The 18,615-nt window shown below is 43.3% G+C and overlaps 1 protein-coding gene across 2 annotated transcripts in view; it reads right to left on the reverse strand.

Annotated features, from left to right (window-relative positions):
• Window positions 1-2,084: 2,084 nt before the first annotated feature.
• LOC306934605 (LIM/homeobox protein LMX-1.2) overlaps window positions 2,085-18,615 on the reverse strand; it is a gene marked incomplete at its 5' end in the record, with an annotated part of 57,982 nt that continues 41,451 nt past the window's right edge. The window contains 6 exons of one of the 2 annotated variants that reach the window (XM_079517248.1): window positions 2,085-2,526; window positions 3,808-3,948; window positions 6,503-6,569; window positions 6,983-7,060; window positions 8,107-8,279; window positions 10,536-10,768. In XM_079517248.1, coding sequence (XP_079373374.1) covers window positions 2,369-2,526; window positions 3,808-3,948; window positions 6,503-6,569; window positions 6,983-7,060; window positions 8,107-8,279; window positions 10,536-10,768 — 850 coding nt within the window. In that variant the 3' untranslated portion in view covers window positions 2,085-2,368. Of the gene's footprint in view, window positions 2,527-3,786; window positions 3,949-6,502; window positions 6,570-6,982; window positions 7,061-8,106; window positions 8,280-10,535; window positions 10,769-18,615 lie in introns of both variants that reach the window. The other variant, XM_079517247.1, reaches the window with a different exon arrangement.

The following is an 18,615-nucleotide window of genomic DNA, read 5'->3' on the forward strand; positions in this document are numbered from 1 at the left end:
TGAGCAAGGGAAGTTGATAAGGACTGAGGAAATATATGATTTTATTTAAACTGAACAAATTGTGTGTATGCTGATCTCCTGGCAACAAGCAGACGCAAACACAGCAAATCCAGAAAGAAACATTGTATTGTGATGTGACAGGTCATGGTAGACTCATCCATAGGTCATTTGCATATTTGAACAGGTCAGCCAATGAGGTGTGAGACTTAAGTTGATGTCACTGTAAGTGTAAGCCCTTTGGTGGGGGTGTGGGTGGTGGTGAAGGGGGGACCTCTGACAGGTGAAGATGAATGTCAGTGTAGCCTGCCTTCCAACACCTGGCTGTCAGATCGCTGTCGTGATAGGAGAGATATATATGACGCTACCACACGGGAAGAACAGGTCACACTCACACTGTGCGGTTACGAGTGCCGGTGCCCTGTTCTTTCTCTGCCCAGGAATAGCAGCACTCAGGATCATTATAACATGGCATGGTGGTACTGGTACACAATGGGTCCATGTTTGAGTTAAAGTAACACCAAGATTTTACTGCGTTTTAAAATACAGAAATACACACTGACTTATGACATAATACTACAGTGGTAAACGGTACACTGGGATAGAAAATAAATACAAATAAATATCGCACCACACTTACAGTACGTGTGGTGTTTCATTAATTATAAGCAGATTAATTTAATCCATGGCTGGCAGTATATTTCAGATCTGATGGTCCACTGCTGAGTGGGAGCGGAGGGTCAGAGAATGCAGGTTGCAGATGAGGAGCCGAGATAACGTTCCTTGACAGGGAGATGCTGGACTGGAGTGACGGTGGATGTGCTGCTGGAGGGGATGTGGGTGAGCTTGCCTGGCCACATTGAGAAGCTGTCAGGTCGATGAAGAAGCACCCAGATGGTACATCCAAGCTGCCGCCATGTAGGCCCTGAGGATGGAGGCGGGGTTGTTCTCCAATCATGTCGATGTATTGGTATGTCTGTTGAACTTTTCTCCTGCCTCCATGGTTATGCATGTCTGTTTCTGTCTATTTCTACACAGGATCTCTTCATTCCCTCTCGAGTTTCTCTGTAGCAATCGTGGCAAAGCTGTCACATGGTTAGTGAGAGCATTAGTGTTTCTCAGGCGGACAGGTGGGAGCGCTGGGATAGTTTGAGAACTGTCGCGATCACAGTTATAGGAATAGGAACAGATTGGATATATTGTCAGATCTGAGATATAGGGACAGAATGGGACATGGTGGCTGATGAAGAAAATGAAACCAGCCAACCAACCCACCTCATGAAACCAATGAGACTTGAAATGTTGACATTTGAATGATCACTGAATGGCATTTATTGAATGTTATCATCAGGAGAAAGACATTGTTTATTCATCAAACCAATCAACTTTGGTCATTTAGCAACTTGAACATTTTGAGAATGCACATATGACAATGACAATGTTTCTGGTCTGTACGAAATAAATAGCATGTCACTCATTTACAGCTTGGCTGAGAAAGAAAAAGGGTTAATCTTCATATTAAAAAGGCATACAGATGAGTTGTGATACTCATGTAATCACGAATTAATTGCGCTCAACAACAAAACAAAACAAAAAGTTCTCCTTTTTTAAATAAAGCTTTTCAATTTTTAATATGTACCTTCAAGAGCCTGTTATAGTTAAATAAATAGAATGTTTTCCATTTTTAACATGCACATCCAATTTGCCTGGGGAAATTATTTACACTTTACTGATCCTACATATCCACCAAATTCTCCACTTTTTTCTCTAAACAATTCTTTCTCTCTCTCTCTCTGTCTCTCTGTCACGCACACATACACACACGCACAAAATATCTCATACATACGTACATTTACAGTCAATCTTGCAGACATGCTGCATCTATTTACTATCAACACGATATCTAAACCTATGGAAGTGATCAAAATGCTAAACGCTGAACATGGAGATCCATGTAGTGTAATGAAACAGTTCAAACACCACAATTTAGCCAGGGGCATACAAAAAAATGTTTAGTTTACAATTGATCATGCACTGTATAAACTCGCTGTGTTATTTGGTTTGAGACGGTATAATCAGTGGCTTCAATATGTACTCGTTTTCTTTAAGTGAACAAAGAAAGGAGTAATATCTCCCGTGACAGATAAGCAATGCTACCAAATAATCTAACAATATTTGTAGGTCTTTTCCCCAGGAATCTTCACTGTTCTCCAACAGTGGTTTATTTAACTATCATTGCGTCAGCTTCCATACATAACCAGGAGCTTGTTCCTTTCACTGTCTTGTCCATATCGATGTAGAAACTCCTGGCCCTCCGGCCTCAAGTCGAGGTGTACAGTTTACTGTATTCCGTGCTGATGCCTTCACTCTTTCATGACGCAAAGTAAGAGTTCTGCATGGAATAAAGCCGGTCGATGGGGTTTCCCACGCGGGCTTGCATGGAGTTGACTTCCGATGACGCCATGAAGCAGTCGCTGAGGCTGGTTAAAGACGTGTCGCTGTCTATGTCGTGGAACACAGAATCGTTTCCTGTGAAGGGAGGGAATCAAAATGTAGTTTTGGTGTTTGGCCATTAGAAGACACACAGGCATCCCATGGTATTGATTACAAAATCAATTCAGTCTTGTATACCAGATTTATGACATTGTTGTGAAACGATAATTACTAATAGCCCTATTGAGAAATTGCTATTGTGTGTCATCACAATTGTGAAAGCTGTTTTGTTAAGGATCATCAAAGCTCACTTTTTGCTGCCCTCACTGGGACAATTGTGGTCTACGAAGGGGCATGTAAACAAGGGGGCATCCTCCTAAAAGATCTGGTTAATAGCAACTGTTTACGCCTTTCATAAAACCTCAACATGTTATTTCTCTGCAGGGAATAGTTAACTTTATTACACTCTGGATCTTAATGATAGTGTTGCACAAAATGGGGACAGTGTGATGAGACATATCTTTTAATGCCTTGCCAATATTGTTCTCTTCCCCGAACCAAAGGAGAGTGATGAGACTGGGGATTTGGGTCCTTACCACTGAGAGAAACTAAATGGAGGCAAATTATAAGGAAGTTATGAACTTCATGAAATGGTCCCTCTGGGACTTGTTGAGGACAGCGCTCAAAAATGTGTTGTTCCAGTTACATCCTGTGGACTAATACTTGATTGACGGGCTTCTTCCCCCTTGTTTGTTTCTTCATACGTTGCTGCAAACAGCAAAGCATGCGCACACACAGACAGATGGACGTACCGACGGATGGACGGACACACATGCGCACACACACACACCCACACACACACACACACACACACACACACACACACACACACACACACACACACACACACACAAAGAACATATGACACCCTCGCTTCTCGGCTGAAAACGGCACTAAGCCGCTCCAACTCTTATCATTGAAACCCAATGATCACTTTGATCGCACATTAAGAAGTACGGTATTTACAGTAGATTACCACCAATGGAAACGGAGAATAACTTTTGCCTCGCAGGGGGAGATGGAGTGTCGGGGTGTGTGTGGAAAAGTTAAAAGTCGTATAACATTTATTTGAAAACAAACTTCAAAACCCGACGGCTTGTGAGCATGCTTGTGTTATCTCATGTGGGAGGGGAAGCTGCTCGTATTGCTCTGTGAGCGGTCTAAATCAAGGGGCTGTGGCCAGGACACATGTCCCACACTAGGGAGTTATGAGGTACATCAAGGGATGAGTATGAGTGTGTGTTTTTAAGGGGGGGATGGATGGGTGAGGTAAGGGTAAGGGGACTAGATGCTCACCATATGGATTCATGTGGTCACCGGGCATCTGTGGGGGGGTGAGCCCCTGCTGGAAAGGGTCTGTGCTGTAACCGTTCTGATCCATGGCAACCAGCTGCTGCTGCGGCGGAACCAGCGGCGTGAAAGAGTTCATCATGCCCTCCATTCGATTGGACATCACCTCTGTAAGACGGCCAATCAGAATGATGGAAAAGTGTTATCGAGTGTGTGGTCCCGAGGTGAATCTGGAGTGTTTCCAGTCAGTTATGTTAGCTAGCTCTCTAAAAATGTTCAGAACTCGCAACTTTGTAATGGTAACAGAGCCGTGCTAGCATGTTCCTGTAGCTACTACCCCGCATCTTCTTGGATGACCTGTGAATATCGTTATCATGGTCACCTATTGTTCACGTTGGTAAAGAGTGATTCTCTCACACTTGACTTTATAAATCTTGCTCTTGGCTTACAGAGTAGTGAGTGGGAATCATAGTCCTTGTGGCTTTGTGACTGGAGCCCATCCCCCTTAACTTTCCTTTACAGTGGTGAGGCCTTGTGAAATTCTGTTTGCCATTCATTCCTTTTGGCTTCCATAACTTTTCCAAACCATCCAGATCTTTTGATGTGAAGTTGTTCTGGTTTACATTCACATTACATGTATCTCATGGATGTGTGAACTCTACTTTGTAAATTACCATCATTGACCTGACTATAGTACAGCACAGACAGCCGTACACAGTCGAGTCGAGTAGTCAAATTATAGATACTCCTGCCCTGGTCAAATATTACTCAACTGCTGTACATGCTTAATTGGGTCGTCCACTCACAGTTAACAGCCTTTGTATTGAGTTTGTGCTTGAAATGTACTGTAATTCTGCAAACTGTTAATAAATTCTTCAATCAATAAATCAATCAAAGCTGCTCAGTCAATTGTACTTGAGTAAAAGTAGGTATTTGACTTAAAATACATGCTTTTAAAAATGCAAGAGTACAACTTAAAAGTACACTTTCTTTCATTGCATTGCTGCATTACATTTCTGACAAAGACCTTCCACAGACATTTTCAAAAAATATCAATAACGCTGTGTTGTGACTTGTAGATTAGCATTTTTTACTCGATGAAAATAGTGCTTAATTCCTAATGTACCTTTCCCCTTCAAATAAATGTGGTGGAGTCAAAATTACACATTTGTCCTTGAAATGTTGTGGAAGGAAAGTCACTTTGGGCTGTATTTTGCGTGTCTTAAGTACCAGGTCTTATTACTTAACTTAAGACCTGGAGGTGTGGTCAATGCTCTTTGGCCACTCAGAATAGCCAAATGGCATTGATCACGCCTCCAGGTCTTAAGACACGCAAAATACAGCCCTTTGTCTTTTACCCTTGAACTGACTACAGCACAGACACTCGAAGGTCATAGTATGTTCATGTTTCACACAGAGTATTTGGTAGATGCTGCTCCCACACTCCTCCCCAGCTCTCTGCCATGCTTCACCCAAACTATAGGCTCTTGTCTCTTCAACCCCCACCCATGCTTCACCCAAACTATAGGCTCTTGTCTCTTCAACCCCCACCCATGCTTCACCCAAACTATAGGCTCTTGTCTCTTCAACCCCCACCCATGCTTCACCCAAACTATAGGCTCTTGTCTCTTCAACTCCCACCCATGCTTCACCCAAACTATAGGCTCTTGTCTCTTCAACTCCCACCCATGCTTCACCCAAACTATAGGCTCTTGTCTCTTCAACTCCCACCCATGCTTCACCCAAACTATAGGCTCTTGTCTCTTCAACCCCCACCCATGCTTCACCCAAACTATAGGCTCTTGTCTCTTCAACTCCCACCCATGCTTCACCCAAACTATAGGCTCTTGTCTCTTCAACTCCCACCCATGCTTCACCCAAACTATAGGCTCTTGTCTCTTCAACTCCCACCCATGCTTCACCCAAACTATAGGCTCTTGTCTCTTCAACTCCCACCCATGCTTCACCCAAACTATAGGCTCTTGTCTCTTCAACTCCCACCCATGCTTCACCCAAACTATAGGCTCTTGTCTCTTCAACTCCCACCCATGCTTCACCCAAACTATAGGCTCTTGTCTCTTCAACTCCCACCCATGCTTCACCCAAACTATAGGCTCTTGTCTCTTCAACCCCCACCCATGCAAACAGAATCATACCAGGTCACACATGAGCAGAAGAAGCCATAATGATCCATTACCATCCAATGCTGTTTGTTTAATTTCATTAATATGATTAGACAGAGGCATACATAATAAACTAATACATTAATACAATCTTTATCTACACAGGACAGTGAAGAGATTCAGCAAAGAACTAGAGAATAGGGATGCCTTAACGGTACCCATTTTGACCTGAGATCAGATTCTAAAAATGTCTTCTACATCCTGACAGTTTTCTGAAAAAGCTGTTTATATGTCAGTGGTTCTTCGAATTTTCAAAAATAGCAGACCTACAAGCTCGTAGCGCGCCACTCGGTGGCGCGCTATGAGCTTGTAGATCTGCTATTTTTCAATAGCTAAAGCATAACATAATGCTTACACCAAAAGGGGTTCCCGCCCCAAAATGGGTTAAACTGAGAATGTTGCAGGCCTATTTATACAGTCACATTAACCGTTTAGGTATACTGTGATATAAGATATACCTCGGCTTTTAAAAATGTGACCTCTAAAACAGGAAAAGAAATCAGTGAAATTCAGTGTGCTGTACAGGTTCTGCATCGTACCTTGACCGAGTCTTTGAGAATTCTGCTGTTCCTGTTGCTGCTGCTGTCTTCTTGCCAACTTCTTCATCTGTAAAGAAGGAGTCAAAGTTGTGAGAAACTCCTCAAACTAACATGTGCACTCTTTAATTTAAAAAGGATGCTCCTCGCTGCTCACCCTTGAATGAACTACATAAACTTGTATCTAAGCGCATTTCATTGTCAAATATCAAAGGCTTTCAAAGATAATATCAAAAAAGAGGAGGGTGTAGACATTTAAAGGCAAGAATGAGGTGAATGTCCAACCCACTGCAGTTTAACTTTACTGATGGGAAAGGAATGCTGTGATAAGTTTAACACACAATCTGGGTGATTTATTATTTGAGTTATTAATTGCCTTTTCCTGCAAATTCAAGAGGGAACCAAGCTGTTGTGACCTGACTCATGTCTCTAAATAAAAACAAAGTCATTCATCATTGGTTGTCCTGTGCTAAAGGCTCTCACCTTAGCTCTCTGGTTTTGGAACCACACCTGCACAACCCGAACACTGAGTCCTGTCTCAGCAGCCAGTGTCTCCCTCACCTGTAAAAAAAACAAAATAAAAGGCTTTAAACATCACACGACAAAACAAAACTCTCCACAGCACACGGAAATAGTTTGTGTCCTTTATGTACCTGGCACATTTCCCAATGGGCACTTTGCCTCTTTTATTTGCTTTGATTTCAATGAATGTTGAATTAATACAGCAGTCCCGTTGGACCTCTTGGTTACTGCCTCTTCAAAGCCTTGGACTGGCTGCAGTGCATGTTTTAAGGGCCTGGGCTACAGTATGGAAGCAGATCTCCTCTCTCAGAATGTCATTTGGCGCAGGCGGACTGTGTTACAACTCTACCTCAGTTAACACAGAACAGAATGCTGCTCGCCCACTTCAAAGCCCAGCTCTGAGGTGGGGGGAACTTTTTTTTTGAATTTGAGAATTTTATTTGTGAAACTACTGTAGGCCTCGTGGCGTGCATTTAATACTCCATGTGTCCCCAAAGCCTGATGAAAGCCAGGGGAAATAATAAAATCCTGTATTAAAAGATAGTGCAGAAAAGTATGGCAACATCAGTGTGTCTTGGTTAAGTGCCTGACTAAAATGTCTTGTCTTATGTATAATAAGTAGGGATGTGTCACTTTTTACGTTCCCGATCCGATCCCGATACCACAATTTCTGTGTTAGCCGATACCGATACCAGTGTTGTGATCTCGTGTTGTGTTTATCTAGCTGCACTCATATGTGCACTTTGGTTTGGGCAACTCTAAAGCAAACTCCACATGCCCCAACATTTTATTTACCTGCCATAGTGTCAACCCCTTACCTCTGTGTCGGATCGGTAGTTAGACTGGCATATTCAGAGAAGGGCCTTTAAGGCCTCCTTTGAGGTCTCCTCCAAACCCGATATGTCCCGATATGACAAATAAGGGCCGATACCGATACAATATCGGGACATCTCTAATAATAAGACTTTTACATGCATGCACGTTGGCTTAATGTATACTTGGTCGACTCGTACGACTCTGTTGAAGTGTCACACCACAAAAATGACATGTTTTCAACTTAAGTATATATTAGCCTTTTGGCTCACCTTTCTGCAGGGTTTGGAGGAGACCTCAAATGAGGCCTTAAAGGCCCTTCTCTGCTGAGTGGTCAGGATGGTGCGAGGCCGCTTAGGCCTCCTGGGATCCTTCCCATCATCTTTCCCCTGGCCTCCAGTACCTTTCTCTGGCTTGATGTCCAACTCCTCGTCGTCACTTTTCTCTGCAGAGAGAATGATTTCACTGAAACATCAGTAATGGTTTGAACTGACTACTCCCCTTTAGTCAGTGACAGTATGCTGAAAAATAGATATTTTTGTTCTTCGCTATTCCGAGAGATTCAGACACCACAAGCATATAATCAAAGGAGACACACGTGTTTTTAATACTTTGTTATCAATTTATTACAAAAAGGAATAGGCCGGCAAGCACGATTAGACTTAGAGAAGACCAGCTCTTATGGGGAGAGCGCAGTGAAATATGTGCATTTGTTACTGAACTGGACACCGTGTCACTTATTATTAATTGCAGTCAGCTTTGGCTGATTTACACCGAATCAATCTTTGATAAGAACAGTACATCCACCGCAACATGAAAAGACAGCACAAGTACATACGGCATATGCACCCCTCAAGAGACTGCAAGAGAATGTGACTTTTTGCACTTATGCAGAGCTCAAAATGGTGACCATATCTAGTATGGATTATTAAATTGTTACTGTCAGTAAAAGGATATTAATGTTTTGGGTAATAATAAAATCTCTTTCATTTTCATGGCTCTCTATTGTACACTACACCTTGCCATTAAAACGAAATTACACTGTGGCTTTATGAGATTTTTGAAATATGTTACTGGAGAAATACTTATGACAGTAGCTGTTCACATTAAAAGCTTAATGTGTTTGCAGTGGTGACTTATAAAGTCACCATTCAATCAACCCTGCACAATTGATCGTTTCAAGGAATGTTCCTTAGTTAATGCGGTTCTTTGAACTGTATATTGAATGCAAGTTTTAGTCTCTGGTGACAGACATAAGAACATCTGCATCCTTTAGTCTCTGGTGACAGACATAAGAACATCTGCATCCTTTAGTTGCCGTCAATGGCAAATTAATGGGTCAAATAATCAGGGATTTTGGGGAATACAATTATTGATAGAGTCAACTTGAAAATAAGCATGCATTGATGCTGGATTAAGTGATTTTCAGAAATAAAATTGATACAATTCTGCTGAGCATGTATAACCTATAAGTCCTATACTGTATATAAAATATAGAAATAACAACTATCCATCACACAAAAGCAGGAATTATCCTTGAACATGAGGTCTTATGAGAGTGACAACAAGGGTTCCCAAAATCACAACCAGTGTATCCGTTAACAACGTCTAACAACGTGATGTTCAGTTCTAGTGATTTCTGGAAGATGTACAGTGTACAGTATGTGATGGCATGGTGTGTCACGTCATCTGGTTCTGATATGTACTGTACAATATATCTCTACATCTCACCACCGAAAACCTACATTTCATCGGCGACATGCCGAGGTTAACCTCCGCTCATGTCAACATTTTCTCAATCTTGAATTTTGGAGCCATTCAACCAACACGTGCATATGTGATACACTTGACTGGGACACAACCAAACGAGGAGGCAAAGCAAATATTCCTATAAGTTGACAAAAGTTGACACAGGCACAGATGTACTTGACAAATTCCCTGCTTTTGTGCATGTTTAAATGCGAGCCAGATGGCAGTGAACAGTGGGGTTTGGCGAGACGCCTCAGTGTGTGTGTGTGTGTGTGTGTGTGTGTGTGTGTGTGTATGTGTGTGTGTGTGCTATAGAACACCAGAGCTGATAAGAGTGGAGGCGCTGCTCGGCTTTCTGCAAAAAGGCCCCCAAATCCCTCTGTCACTCACCATGATACAGTGATTTAATTCTTTCCAGCACCAGATACCGCCCACGCATGGATAGCCATTAATACAGGGTGGCTTGGCTGTGTCCTGTTCCCACTTCCTACTGTACATCATAAACTGACGCTCCTCGCCCCAAATTAGAATACTACTACAAAATCAACCATCAAAAGCCGTCTCAGAAGTCTCCGATTTTACTGCCAGCGCTGCATGGAGCTTGTAGTTTCTCTGCATCCAGGAAGAATTATTTGGAAAATTCAGACATATCAGCAGGTCGAAGCCCCAAGGAAGGCCTTGGCAGCCAGTTCATTGAAATTGCAAATTTTGTGCAACAATGTGCCTTGTCAGTTTTTATCACAAACATAACTATTGAGGACAGGCAGCAGTGGGTGCTGTAGTACTAATGGAGGATTGATTCAGGACAGAGACATGATGGAAGACTTCTAGGATGGCTAACACCACCGCGGTATGGGTAATACACCATACAGAGTACAACACCCTGGTGCCATTTTACGATAGCACCGGAGTGTTGTTCTCAGGTTGGTGTGAGAGGGTGCAGAGCGCCCACCTGAGTCTGAGTCATCTGGACTCACGGAGCTGAGCAGGTCCTTCTCTCTCTCGTAGTCGATCTTACACAGCAGCTGACCCTCCTTCAGGACAAACTCGTCCCCTTTCCTCAGCTGGCGGTCACAGACGCAGCAGCAGAAGCAGTTGAGATGGTAGACGCACTCCAGAGCACGCATCACAAACTCTGTGGGGGCAATCTTCTCCAAGCAGCCGCTGCACTTGGTAGCGAACAACCTAAGTGACAAATAAGAAAACATATTGGTAAGATAATATAAAAGCAAGAACACATGTCAAATCATATTAATACAATGATTACATACGGTTTGAGCGAGGGCGAACTCGGTTTGAAACAAACCCAAAGTCAAGACATTCTGTATTGTTAAGCATTTGATGAATACAACTTTGAACTAAAAACCCTAACCCTTGCAATGCTACAGATCTACAGATTAGGCTATGCAAAATCAAATATGAAATATTTTGTATTTAATTTTTAAATGTGTCCTGGATTTATGCCGTTGTTAAGAGTTACTTGATGTTTCCATCAAGTGGTTTTGATTAAAGTGTGGAGGCAGGGGTGACCAGATGATCCTGTGGGCAGCCATGGAAGTGATCCCTTTGACAGCAGCTCATCTGTTAAAGTGCCTAGGTGGACTCAGTCCCACATCATCCCTCCTGAGTTCAGTCATGGGCACCCACTCTCTGTCACAAATCCAGGAGACCAGACCAGATCATTTGGTTGGTGGGATCAGTTGATCCTGATGAGCCACTTTAAGGTTTCAACCCATGGCATCCCTATGTTGATTATGTCATTATAGGCGAAATAAACAAATAATTCTAATAGCAGATCTACAAGCTCACAACGCATCACGATGCGATGCGTTGTGAGCTTGTATAGATTGACTATTTGTGCTATTCACGTGCTGCGAAATACTGTATATAGTTTTGATTGCCATATCCACTGAAGATTTTCTTATATCCATGCTATTCCATCAGATATCTGTGAGTGCCGATGTTGATTCATAGCGTACTACCAGCCTCATGGTCAGTTCATATTTCATCTTAAAAGTCTAATATTATGCCATCGTCTACTACACACCGCACCACTGCCTCTATCACCATTTCCCAGATAACACCTCTATCTTCTTTTATATCCTTTCAGGAAGATGTTTGTATTGTTTTATTGGTGAGTGAGAGACATTTAATTCATTCGCCCATGTTTTGAAGAAACCACATTAAATGGAGCAGGAAGGCAGCGAGTGTGGTTGATCTTGTCCAGCCGTAAAGCTGGATTTATTAGTGGCCCCTTTGTTTGCCCTGGTCTGGAAGACAGCTGGCAACCGCCTATCTATTTGTGGTGAACGTCTATTTCATTGTGCAAGGCAGGGGAGGCAGAGAGAGAGAGAGAGAGCGGCAATTGACATCATCTGCTGGTTCGGGACAGGGATGAGCGATAGTGATGAATATAATGTGTAAATATGAGTGGAGAGAAACCAAAGGATGGTTTTGTTATGGTAATATCATTGTAGGTGCTGATTGAGTACTGATAGGGAGTGGGTGTCTCTCTCTCTCTCTCTCTCTCTCTCTGCGTGTGTGTGTGTGTGTGTGTGTGTGTGTGCGTGCGTGCGTGCGTGCGTGCGTGCGTGCGTGCGTGCGTGCGTGCGTGCGTGCGTGCGTGCGTGCGTGCGTGCGTGCGTGCGTTGGGTATATGCAATATGCAATATGCATATACCCACACGTGCATGTGTATGTGGCAAGGCTCAGTACAGCAGCTGTATGCATTTTGGAAACAAGATAGTGTGGGTTGGTTGCTGTCTGCAGAGCTTTGTAAAATCATTGCTTTGCTACTGCCCATCAGACTATTATCAACAAAGCGATGGTACAAGTCCAATGTCAATGTTGAATTTCACATGCAATCTAAATTACATCATACTGATTGATAGGCTATTTTACTCTGCTTGATAATCATTGTTCCCTATAATCAAGAATCACAACTAATAACTGACAGAAAATTAAGGCAGGCATGATCCCTAGCTCTTACTTTTTATCTTTTAAACAATCACACAACAGGAAAACAACAGAGATATCAAAACTGGCACTTGCAGGGTTCATGAAATCCTTTAATCTTCCATTTATTACAATAAGTTAAGAAGATTATTATTCAACTATGGAAAAACCTCATGGATAATCCCTTGAAAAAGAAATGTTGGCATGTTCCTCAAACAAGCTGAGTTCTTGTTTAAGTGACCTGCCAACCTGGATTTCTCTTCTAAACAAGTCGCCAGTTCTGGTCATCGGCAAGGAAACATTTATTTGCAAAAGCAAATTAATGACATTTAGGAAGAAAAATAAATAAATCTTAAATCAGCTCAAACATCTAAAGACAAACGGAAGACTCACAACAACCACAAAAATCAACAGGATTAGCATGTTACATGCTGAGATTTTGGGGAAAATGGGGTGATGGATCTGTCAAGACTAGTTCCCATCTCTAACTCTAATGTTTAGCTAATGATTGGAGGCTTAGCCTAAGAATGAAGGAGAAAGGCTGAGGAAATGACTTGTTAGCATGGTTTTGATATGTCCAAGCTTCTGCATTCACCTTGGACAACCGCTCTCTCTCAAATCTTCTCATCCAGATGAAAACATTCTCATTCAGCCTGCTTCCCTTTCTTCCTTTTCCTCGCCGACTCTAATCTTGTAAGCCATTATTTTTCTATTTCCCCTCTCTGTCACTTTGCATTATTTTTGCTGCTGTAATTCCTATTCGTGCCTTCTGGAATCTTCCTGTCCTGCTTTGTCCTCTGGCCTAATCCGGACTTTCTGCCTGTTTTCAGTCCCCGGTCCCCATTCTCAGCAGGGTTCAGATGGAATAGCCACGCATGACGCCCCTTCTATGGCAACCACACCTCCACAGGAAGGCAACGGCGACTTTTCGGATGGGCAGAGAGGGCCTTTGAGAAGCTGGCAGCAGAAGCAAATCCTTCTCTAAGGAACAAGGAGAATTAGCAGGGAGCAGTGGACTAGGGATTTAACCCTACCCCTCTCCCTTTGAAAGGCGCAGTCAGTCCCACTCCCGCGGCTAGCCACAATCAAACAGAGGAGGAGTGGGGAGGTGGCAGTGGGGAGAGGAGAACACAACTCCCTGAATGACACAAGCAGTGGATTGTGGAGGAGCCTAATCCCACTTTAATACCTTTCCAAGTTCGGCTGCTAAAGAATGCTCTTTAAAACAACACCGCTGTGTGAGCAGTGAAGCGCTGACCAGGGGGAGGCACGCCATTCAACCTCCCTAACATTACCTGATTAGTGGACTGAGGCCCAGGCCTGAGCCGGCATGCCAACAACGGACAGGGGAGAAGGTGTAAATGATAATTTTATATATATACTTTATGTGTTAATAAACACAACATAGTCTCTCGCAACTCAAGGGATAACATCACACACACACACTCTGCAGGTATAGTAGACATAGAAGGTTACTACAGTATATATCTTTAGATGACATGACAAATTGTTGTATAAACTCTTTGTAAGGACCTACAGGGACATTACGGCTGAGATGTGGGGGGTGCAGTTGTGACTGGGATCTGATTTAACGTGATACAGGTGACCAGTGTCTGCCCTTCCTCTGCTGTTTAATCCCAGTGACCCGTCAAATGAAGGTTTGTATCGACTTCAAATCCACTTTCTCAGCCTCGCCGTCTGGGTAACATGACTCCCAACGACGCAGGAGAGGGTCAACATTGGCATGATCAGCACCTCCTCTCGTCTGTTTATAAAGGACAGGGGAGAGTTTAGCGAGGAGAGCTGACAAAGGGGGACCACCAGCATGAAAACCCTCGTCCCTGCGCCTCGCTTCTCTCCTCCCACACCTGAGAGCACAGATCGAGCGACGAGAGGCCCTCCTGTGTGGATCAATGGCTGCATCTCTCAAGCAGAGAGGTGTCAATATTTATCCAGGACTCCCCAGGACTGAACTCTCATAAATAATAAAAGAGCTCATCTCAGCACATACCTTTCTCCCACAGGAATCATTATGTCCTTGCCTTTAATCCACAACGTCCACATAATCCCTCATCACTTCCCTCCATGGGTTCTTTAGCACTTGCCTCCCTCTCATTTACACCTTTTATCACACTGCTGAATGCTGCCTGTAATGCTACAAGGCAAGCCCTTACTTACCTTATTGGCCATGCAGAATAACAGATTAAATAAAATAAAAAAATTATAATAATAATCAGAAACTGGTTTCTTCTTTTTTACATGTAATTTATGATTTAAATCATGAGCCAAGTGCAGTGTCTGTGCGTCTCTCTCTCTCTCTCTCTCTCTCTCTCTCTCTCTCTCTCTCTCTCTCTCTCTCTCTCTCTCTCTCTCTCTCTCTCTCTCTCTCTCTCTCTCTCTCTCCTCTCTCTCTCTCACCCCCTCTAGGCCATTGCTCTCTCCCTCTCCTCTCCTTCCATAGGCACTTTCGAGAAGTATGCACTTTCTCTTTGAACAGATTATAGGCAACTTAAAGTGTGACAACATCTTAAGCTCTCGCCACATGTTGCCAATGATTTCCCTCTACAGACATTACATTTAATGCTTCTGCCACAGTGATAAGGATCAGGAAGGCTGGCTGGGATAAAGAAGCCCGAAAGAGTGAGACCAAGTGCCAGGGTGAGAGAAAGTGAGAGAAAGAAAGGGGGGAGGGGGCTTGGGGGGGAGGCACAACTGGAGCTTGATAATCATGCTACATTTAGCAACACATGCTTTGGTCTCACCTGCTCCACTGTTCTATTGAACAACCCTTCTGAGAAATACCACAACAATTTAGGAAAGAATGGCCAGGGCTATTATGTCACCACATCCCTTCAAAGACAGAGGGGATGAGGATTAGCCCGGGGAACAGCTGTAAGCCATTACTTTGAAGATGGGCTCTACTGTTGAGGCAGGAAACCTGTGGCCGTGCCAATCACGCTGAGGTGAGGGATGAGGTGTACAAGGCAGGTTGCCTGTTGGCTTCTGGACGCTACAAACAGCCTGCGTGGAGGTATTTTATTTCCACTGCTAGCCAGCTCCCATCTCATGATGCCCTTTTAAATTATAAGTTCTTCTAACAATGATGATGTCCACCACTTTGATCCCAAACAACACAAAAACTACTGCTTGGATTGCCATGGATTGTTCTGTGCACCATCCCAGAGGATGGCCCCTACTGATAATTTGGTGACACAATGGCCTTTCCTAGGGCATTTTGTTGTGCCACAGATGTGTGTGTGTGTATATATATAATTTATATAAACTAGAGCGGTGCCCGTGGGGCCTCTACAGTGGTGCCTGTTGGGCACTGGCCTACTTGGAACGATGCAAGTTGGAAATGCATGCCTCACCCAGATATTATGTCTGTGTCCCTTTTATGCCCAAATATGGAGTCTATGCAGACGTCAGAACAGGCCAGCTCCATAATGGACCCTGGGTAGGGGACCCTGGGTCCAGAGCCCGGGCAGAGGGCTTTTTGGGGCGGTTCTGGACAACCGTGGGTCCGAACGACTCGACACCGGCCACTGCACCCTCTGCGGTGGTGTGATACACGTGTGTCTAATTTGAAGTCGGTGGGCTGAACGGTTCTCGAGTTACGTGGATTACACACGTACGTACAGGCAGAGATCTATACCATTTATAGATACGGTAGATGGATAGATAGATAGAAGATATTTTCGGAAGTGAAAAAATGAATGAGGTTCCTATCTGTGAAACCACAAAATGCTCCACTGCTATGCAAAATGCATGCAAAATATCTGAAAATTCAACAGGCAGAATGCCATGAAAGTGCTGAACATACAGTATGCTCACCTGGGGATGAACCCGACTGCTTTTTGGTGGCCCCACAGCCTCATTGTTCTAGTCTAGCGACATACTACGGTCCATATTTCCATATTCACACAAGATAGTGAAGATTGCAGGAAATGGTTTTGGTAACCCCATGGCCTTTTGTCTAGAGCAGTGGTTCTCACCCCCATGGCCTTTTGTCTAGAGCAGTGGTTCTCACCCCCATGGCCTTTTGTCTAGAGCAGTGGTTCTCAACCCCATGGCCTTTTGTCTAGAGCAGTGGTTCTAACCCCATGGCCTTTTGTCTAGAGCAGTGGTTCTCAACATTAACCCCATGGCCTTTTGTCTAGAGCAGTGGTTCTCAACCCCATGGCCTTTTGTCTAGAGCAGTGGTTCTCAACATTAACCCCATGGCCTTTTGTCTAGAGCAGTGGTTCTCACCCCATGGCCTTTTGTCTAGAGCAGTGGTTCTCAACCCCATGGCCTTTTGTCTAGAGCAGTGGTTCTCAACCCCATGGCCTTTTGTCTAGAGCAGTGGTTCTCAACCCCATGGCCTTTTGTCTAGAGCAGTGGTTCTCAACCCCATGGCCTTTAAAGAAAACAAACCATGACATTTTTCTTGAAATATTAATATTATTAATAAAATCTGTTGTGTTTGGCCAATTATTTGGGGCCCTACTTGCAATGCCCTCATGGCCCACCCGGCCCACAGGTTGACAATGGCTGGTCTCAGGATTTACTTAAATAAACTTTTTTTTTAATAATAATACACGTAATAATAACAGCTTAATAACAACAACCATAATAATATACCTTCAGCCAGATTTAAATACCTGTTTGCAGACCTCCCCTACACATCAATCATTATTTTTGTCCTCTAAAGGTCAATGGAGCTTTTTATTTGAAAGGTCACGTAGTACCTGTCATCTACAGAGCAAGGAGGCCGCACGCAGCAGAGGTCCTGAAGTGGCCAGATTAGGGATAGGCTACCATCTAACAGACCCTCCTTAGTCACTTAAGCCCTACGTATGCACTTTAATATACGTATGACGATTGACGAAGGGCAAAAGTGCCCCAACTACAAGCTCACAACGCAAAGCATTGAGCTTGTAGATCTGCTATTTTCAATATTTTTATCATTCTATCTATATCATTCTATATACACACACATATATATATATATATATATATATATAAAACTTTGAAAATGTTCACCTATAATGACATGCCCCAAAAAAGGTTCAAAGTAGTTAGCTCACACCAGACCCTACCGTATGTGAATCAAGGTTTGAGCAACAGTGCGAAAGCTGCACTATATGGTTAAATAGGAAAACATTTGATGCCCAGATGTTTCACAGTACGCAGATGACTGAAGGCAAACCTTTTCAACTTCATCTCAACATTTTGAAAATTACTTTGTTATGTATGGCTCAGTTGTCCGTTTGATACGGCAGACACTGCTCTCTGACCACACTGTTCTAAACATAGCACCCTGAAATTAGCCGATCCCCATGGCTAATTGTTTGCAGAGGGCCAGAGGTAAAAGCAGACACAGTAACATGCAATAGAAAGGGATTATAGTGTAATGTGATGGAGTGTCTGCATAACTTAACACAAGCAAGCTAAATATATTTATGGCTTATTAACCGAACCTTTACTTCAGGATGTACACATGGTTATTTAAACAACCATTCTTAAATGGATCACTTGAATAGCAGAATACGTGAGCTGGACTGTGTAGTACAGTACAAACAGTGATAGCGATGATACCGTACACTTAAATGATCTCAGTAACCGATCCATTTTCATAGTATCAGCGTTTCTCTTTGGAGCATAGATTCATGGAAAGTAATGAAGTCAAATAAAAAGTGCCATGCTTCCCGTCCCCAGGGCCAGCTCCAGTCAGCTCTAAAAGCTGCTTAATCACCATCCCGTGCTTACTACATTAGCATAATAATGGCCTTTAAATTGAGGCTCTTTGTTTTTTAATTAAACTCCCAGCAGGTAAAAGTAAAACACATTAAAGGGAGATGTGTACAACACTAATGGCCCAAAGGTGCCTTCTTCATCACAGAGCCCTGGCCATGGGGCTCCTGCATGTGCTCCCTGTGCTGGAGAGCAGCACTGGCTGCCTGGCAGTCTGGGAGTTCACTAGGGAGAAATGAGACAATCTGATTGCACTTGGCATGGCAAACGGCTAGATAATAGCGGAGACGTGTTAGCGTGGCTACACACCTGCCCTACATTACAAAGAGAACACACATACT

Source organism: Electrona antarctica, assembly GCF_951216825.1.
Source record: "Electrona antarctica genome assembly, chromosome: 12".
Taxonomy (NCBI): Eukaryota; Metazoa; Chordata; class Actinopteri; order Myctophiformes; family Myctophidae; genus Electrona; species Electrona antarctica.